Source organism: Rosa chinensis, chromosome 6, assembly GCF_002994745.2.
Source record: "Rosa chinensis cultivar Old Blush chromosome 6, RchiOBHm-V2, whole genome shotgun sequence".
Lineage (NCBI taxonomy): Eukaryota > Viridiplantae > Streptophyta > Magnoliopsida > Rosales > Rosaceae > Rosa > Rosa chinensis.
In genome coordinates, this window is record NC_037093.1 from 39,245,119 (window position 1) to 39,252,203 (window position 7,085).

At 36.1% G+C, this 7,085-nt stretch overlaps 1 protein-coding gene across 1 annotated transcript; it reads left to right on the forward strand.

Annotated features, from left to right (window-relative positions):
- The first annotated feature begins 3,491 nt into the window (after positions 1–3,491).
- Positions 3,492–6,634, forward strand: LOC112172978 (glycolipid transfer protein 3). Its single transcript, XM_024310516.2, has 6 exons — positions 3,492–3,799; positions 4,060–4,115; positions 4,650–4,780; positions 5,231–5,366; positions 6,127–6,270; positions 6,359–6,634. Exons 1-6 carry the CDS (start codon positions 3,586–3,588, stop codon positions 6,392–6,394), a joined length of 717 nt encoding a protein of 238 aa, XP_024166284.1. The 5' UTR covers positions 3,492–3,585; the 3' UTR covers positions 6,395–6,634.
- The last annotated feature ends 451 nt before the right edge of the window (positions 6,635–7,085 follow it).

Here is a 7,085-nt window from a genome sequence, read left to right on the forward strand (position 1 = left end):
TATTTTTTGCTCATAAGTCGACCTAATAGAAAGAAGAAAAAAAAAGGGAAATACCTCTTTACTCTAATTCTAAGGACATTAACTCCTTTTACCCCAACAAGTTGTTAATTTTCACCACCACCCTTAAGATGTCTCATTTTGTTCTCTAATAACCAATTAAGTTTTTTTTTTTGGGACTATTTTGCCCTCACCCTTTTGTCACATAGAGAGGGAGTGGAAGAGAGAGAAGTCATAAGAGACTTTCTTGGAGGTTTCCAGACTTCACCGAAAACCTTATAGGAGGTCACCGACCACCGAATTTGGCCGGAGGTTACTGGACTTTCACCGAAGTGGTTGTTAGAGGCGGCTAGACTTCACAGATACTGGTCGCCAAAAACCTCTCCGAAGATCGCTGAATGTTCCTTAAGAGGTCATCGGAGAGGTTGCCGGATATTATTATTGCCCCTTCCCAATAAAACTCCATAAAATTTTATTATCTTAAAAAATTTTATTGGGGGCAAATAAAAGTCTACTGGGGAGAGGGAGGGGGACAAATCTCCCTAAAATTAGACAGGTGAAACTTTGATTGAGCAAGAAGATGAGGATACACAAGAAAATTTTAAGGCTGCCTTCACACTACCAGTTCAACATGTAGAGCATGCAAAACAAGTAGAGCTGCTAGCCATAAATGAAGGACTGAAACTGCTTTGTTCCTTCCTAGGAGAACATGTCATGGTTGAAACGGACTGCCTCGAAGCTACATTGGACCTCAAAAATCACAGATATGATATGTTACCATATGCAGCAATCATGGATGACATTCAAGCTCTATTACGTTCCAAATCAGAAATACAGATATGTTTTGCTCCTAGAACTTGTAATAGGGTGGCACATAGGTTGGCTAGCCTAGCATTTGATGATAATGATAGTCATGTTTGGAAAGATACTCCCTCATATTGTATCCTAGATGTATTAGCCTTGGATTGTAATTACTCAGGCTAATTCTTTATCAATAAAGATCATTCATTTACTAAAAAAAAAAAAAACAAAAAAAGAAGAAGAAGATGAGGAGATTATATCAACTCAAAACCTTTATTGCTCCCAATAAAAGTTTATTGGGTTTTATTAGGATCACCACAAAATAAATGTGGTGATACCATCTCCCAATATAAAACTGTCATGTGTTATGAAACATAATTATAGTTAATTATGATATTTTATTAAAAAATATATTTTAAGTATTCAATTATGGCACGTTTACTTACTTAGAATGGAAAATAATAATCATGAATTTGAGACAAGTGGAATGAGAGAAGAAAGGAATCAGTATTGATTCTGGAGGATTGATTCCTAAACCCATCTCCCCCCCTTCGTAATCAAATTCCTGAGTATTCAGGAATCGATTCCTGATAAGGAGGTGGGACCTACAACCATTCCGATTCATTTATGTGTTAGTAAATGCATGAACTCTTTTACCCGGAATCATTCCGATTCCAATCCTTTATATGTTAGTAAACGCAGGAATGCTTTTACCCAGTAATCATTCCCTCTCATTCCAAGTAAGTAAACGTGCCCTTAATTCTAGAGCTGGAATTTTTAAACCAGAAAACAGGAAAACTTAACCGAATCAGCCGGTTCGGTGCGGTTCTTATACTGAAGATTCGGTTTTTGTTCTAAACCGAATCGAATGAAGAGAAATCGGTTCGGTTTTCGGTTCTCAACTATGGAAAAGCAACAAGACCTGAGGAACCGATATATACACGTGCTGCCTCAATTACACCTAAACCTAAACAATTTAAAGGCTATCAGAGAAAGTGGGTGAGCAATCTTTCTTTTTACTTTTTTAAGAGAATTAGAGTGGGAGACAAAATAAAAAATGTGGGAGATAGTGAAAGTGGGAGACAAAAGAAAGATTCCTTTTTTTTTCTTTTTAATCATAACTCCCCTACATCTTCTCTCTTAGCCGTAAGCATGTTCTTCTTCTTCTCTTCTTCTCCTCCTCTTTCACTTCTTCTTCAGGTCTTCGTAGCAACTATTCCAATCTTATTCCAGTCTCATTTCATCGTAGATTGAGATGCCTAGTTCATTTGAAAGCTAGAAACTGGTAAACCCCCAGTTCATCTTCTGATCTTCATCCTCAATCGGTGATTCCCAATTTGAACTTGAGAAGGAAATGGCTTCGAATCCTTCAAGTGATGAATTTCTATGTTCTTTGATGGAGAAACTGAGAAAATTGTAGAAAATAATGTAGCCGGAAGGTTGAGAAACCAGATAATTTTGCTGCTGTTTTGTTGTGTGTACAGGAACTGGTTCCAAGCCGTAACCGAACCAAACTAAACGGTTTCGGTTCCAAGTCGGTTCCGGCAAAAAACGTAACAACACCGAACCGGAAAAACATCATCGATTCCGATTCTGGTTCCGGCAAAAAAATCCAAAAACAGAACCGATCCCAGTCCTACTTAATTCTATATGATGTGGTAAGTTTTAATAGAGTGGTGATATCACCACAAAATAAATGTGGTGTTTTCTCAGTGGTTAGAGCACCCACTACCTAAAATCGAGGTCATGGGTTCGAGTCACCATAGGGTAGGAGTGAAATCCTTTGATCATCTTTAAAAAAAAAAAATTAAAAAAAAAACTAATTAAAGCAAGGGTTAATAGCAAAACTAACATATTTGTATACCATAGTGTCATCACAGAAGAAAGTAACGTGTTCACAGGAGATTATCAAAACTACAGATTGTGACGACATGGCGTATGAAAGTAGCGAAAGGAAGAGAGAAAAAGTTAACACATCGAAGAAACATTGTCGTAGGCCTCTTTCACTTCTTCAATGGAGATATGCCTCTTCAGACCTAGAACTGCGCAATTCAACAAATTAAGAGAAAGAGAGCCCTAATCAGGGTCCATGATACACGTGATTGGAAATGAACTCACTCTGATACCATGTTAAACAGTGACCCACTATTGTACCGATATTGTCCAAATTTAACCATCGAAGCTACAACAACAGACTAACACTGCCTTATCCATGCCTCGCCCATAAAAAAGGAACAACCGGCGATTTTACTTAGACGAACCGCTGCATCACTAGGAAGATTTAGTTAGGATGAAGTACGAGGTAATATTCCATTCACGTTAACTACTCGTTAATTACATATTAATCATAATATGAGATAGAAGTTCTACACACCTGCCATACTGCCATAGGCAAGTAGTTTTCTCAGAATACGTATCATATAGTATTGCTTTATTCAAAAAAAAAAAAATCATATAGTATTGCTATTTAATCGATAAAATAGCGACAGGTGTTGATAACCACAATGTCAAGCCAAGAATAAAAAGTCACTTAAAAATCACACGTCAAAATTAAGGTCACCATCAATTTGTATAAATAAGCTACTAAACAATTCATATTAATTTAAAGCATCCGAAACCACACATCGATGACAACTGATCCCCATGTTGTCATCAACAGTACTATATATAAAAGTGACAAATGGGGTTACATTACATAGAAAGTATCTTCCTCAACAAGAATATCATAGTCATTATCCACATTTATGCAATCATAGAAGCTTAGCTAGCTCTATCTCTATCCAAAGAATGAAAAGGAAGATAATGGATCAGAGTAAAGGGTCAGAGATTAGATCTGCCATTGAAGAACTCTCGGTCATGGTTAAAGTTATAGGTGTAATAACACTCCAAGCGGAAAATGGTGATCACGATGCTCATGATGCTGCGTTTATCAATCATGAGGCTGCTCATATTCCCACCGGGCCCTTTCTTTCTCTTTGCTACTCGCTTCTTCGAGTTCTCGGTCTCTCTCTCTCTCTCTCTCTCACAAAAGAAGATCACCACTAGCTAGCCCTCTCCCTTTCTCTCTCTCTCTCTCTCTCTCTCTCTCAAAAGAAGATCACCACTAGCTAGCTTGCACTCTCTCTCTCTCTCTCTCTCTCTCTCAAAAGAAGATCACCACTGGCTCTCTCTCTCTCTCTCTCTCTCTCTCTCTCTCTCTCAAGAAGATCACCACTAGCTAGCTTGCATTTTACTCACTTTCTTGCCATCTCGATTTTGCAGATAAAATAGGACCAACGATGGCTGTTTTAAGACAAGATGTTCATCAGAATATTCGGGTAAGAAGAAAACGATCTAAGCGCAATCTATCCTAATAACATTACAAGCATGCTGAACATCGACCTGACTAGCAAGCTTTTCAACCTTAAATCGTATATGCTAGATTTTGCAACAAAAAACCTGATTTTATTGCTTTCTGGCTAGGATGTCACGTTAGAATATATACCAAGATGCTTCATATATGATTTATGTTTCTCTCTGAGGCATCAAAATCGGTTCATCTCTACGTAATTGCACTGCATCTCTCAAAATGAAAATTTTCTTTGACCTTAATTATTCTACCTCTCTTAGAATTTTTTTTTTTTTTTTGGTTTTCTCTTTTTCGTGTGTGGTGATGTTTCCAATTAGTAACATTTCTCTCTTCAAGAGTAACATATGTATATGATGTTGTCAATTACATTTTAATCATTGAATGTGTTTTATGTTGCTTGTACTACAGAGCTTTTGTTGTATATTTGATACGAAAAGACAGAACGATTAACAAATAAACAAAGCTTTGCTAAAAGATAATATACTTTTGTTATTGCGTGTAGAGATTGGAAACGAGGAACGAATCTGATCCTTCAGCATATTCAAATATGGTTGAGATATTGAAAACAGAAGCCACGGACGGCACTGCAAGAAATCTTACAAGTTGTAGTAGAGCCTTCGTTTGGCTCACCAGGTAATTTGTCTGGTTTACCAGGTAATAATAATTAAACTTAATATTGTTTCCTGCCTTCATCACTGGATTTAAAAGCTAGCTGTATAATCAAACCAAACCCTTCGTTGGCGAGAAATAAAAACTACACATTAAGAGAATTAATTCTGAACTAAACCCTTAATGTATTAATTCTGAATCTACTTCATATTTTAAGGCTTAGATGATGTCAACCCTAATTATTTGCAAAACTCGATGACGTATGGACTGTCATGTACCATGCTCTTGTTTGGAGAATAATAATTTTTTGAATAGAATGAATTATCAAAAGAAGTTAAAATTAGTACTAATTAACTAACCCAGCTACCCAGCCAGCGTAATTAATCCTCACTTTGTTCATATAATTGACAATCATTATTGATGCTCCATCTTCTTTTATTATAAACTAATAATTAGGTTGTTCCAAATATTCAGATCCTTGGATTTTACGGCAGAGCTATTGCAAAATTTAGCAGGAAACCCAGGGCAGAACATGAAGCAGGCAGTGGAAGAATCTTACAACCTCACTTTAAAGCCATGGCATAGATGGATTTCATCAGCTGCTTCTAAAGTACATCACTTTCTTCTTTCTTCTTTCTTTTAAAGCTAGTAACTACTAATTAGTAACATGATTGTCCAAAAAAAAAAGAAAAACTAGTAGCATGCATTTTCTCGTACCTTACATTGGGTGATGGAACTTTTAAACTATTTTAGTTTCTTTTTTATTTATTAGAACCTATGTTAGTTTCAAGTGAGTTCACTAGCCTTCTTTGAAATCCCTGCTGTTTACATCTAGGTCCATAAACTTCAATCCGCTGAAGTTGTATATATGGAGGTCATTATCCTTTCTTTGAAATCCCTGCTGTTTACATCTAGGTCCATAAACTTCAATCCGCTGAAGTTGTATATATGGAGGCCATTATCCTAGTTTGGACAGGAAGGTATCCTTCGGTCTAGTGGCTCTCCAATATGTTGGAAGACGCCACGACATAAATTCAAATCTTCCCTCTTGATTCAATATTAAGAAGAAAGTTTGAACACATTTATGTCAAAAAATAATTTCATTTATTTCATTCGAAGAACGGGTTAAAACTTAAAACTATGATAGCTCAAAGTTTGATGTTGTTCTAATACCCGAAAAAAAAAATGGAGAAAGGTGGCGCCTTATCGAGTGCTTACGGGCCATATGCCATATAATCAAGCTCAGGCATGAATTTATGACTTAGGCAAGGGCCGGCTTGTACAGCTGTGCTCTAGCCCTACAGCCCGCGAACATGCATGAATTTCAACTTTTTTTGGTTTTTTAGACTGACAGATTAGTGTTAATGCAGGTAGCTCTAATGTTAGTGCCTGACAATGAGACCTTCATTAGTAGTCTCATGGCCAAAGATGAAAGCTATGACAACTTGAAAGTTGAAATGGAAACCTTGGTTTCATTACTTCTGCCTTATCTTGAGCAGATCCACTCCATCCTGGTAAAGTATTTTCAAGTATAACCGATGCCGTTCAGATATTTGATATCCAACTCGCTTTTCCTTTAATAAATTAAGCTTAATTTTGCAGAGGTTTTATCACTTGGACAAGTTAAAGGCTAACTGAGGTGACATACATACATAAAGTAATATAGAGATATGAGAGTCACAAACGAAGTCCCATAATCCTATATATACATATCAATATGTACAAAGTGTATTTGGTTTGTTATGGTACGTAAGAGAAAAATGTGTGATCCAGTTATGCTAGCTTCAATGTATCGGAAAGAGCCCCTGCCAATGATCTCATCCTATGTATAATTAAAGGAAATGACATATATATCATGTAATTTTGTCTGTATCTCAATCTCAATCCTAGCTCCAATGGATAAGCCTTATAAAAATAGTCAACATCATAAAAAGATAATATAACTTATCATGCATAAATTAGCTCTTAATTATTTAATCAACGACGAAAGATAATATAACTGATTTTGATGCAAGATTATTATTATTTTTTTTTCTGGTGCCAACGTCTGTTATTGATGAGAACCCTCATTACTCCACCGCTCGATGTAATAGTCTTGTCACCTAATTTGGTCAGTTTGTAGTTTTTAGTGTTTAGGTCGCGTATATCAAAATATAACCATAGTTAACTTTAGAGTGCTTCTACTCATGCCTCCACATTTAGCATGTAGACCTCCTCAAATTTTTGTAAACATTTATATCTTATTATGCCCCTCTAAAAAATTGAAAGAGAAAAATAAAAACTATTGAGCTATCTTCCATCTTTATCTTATTCTCTAATTCTCCTACTC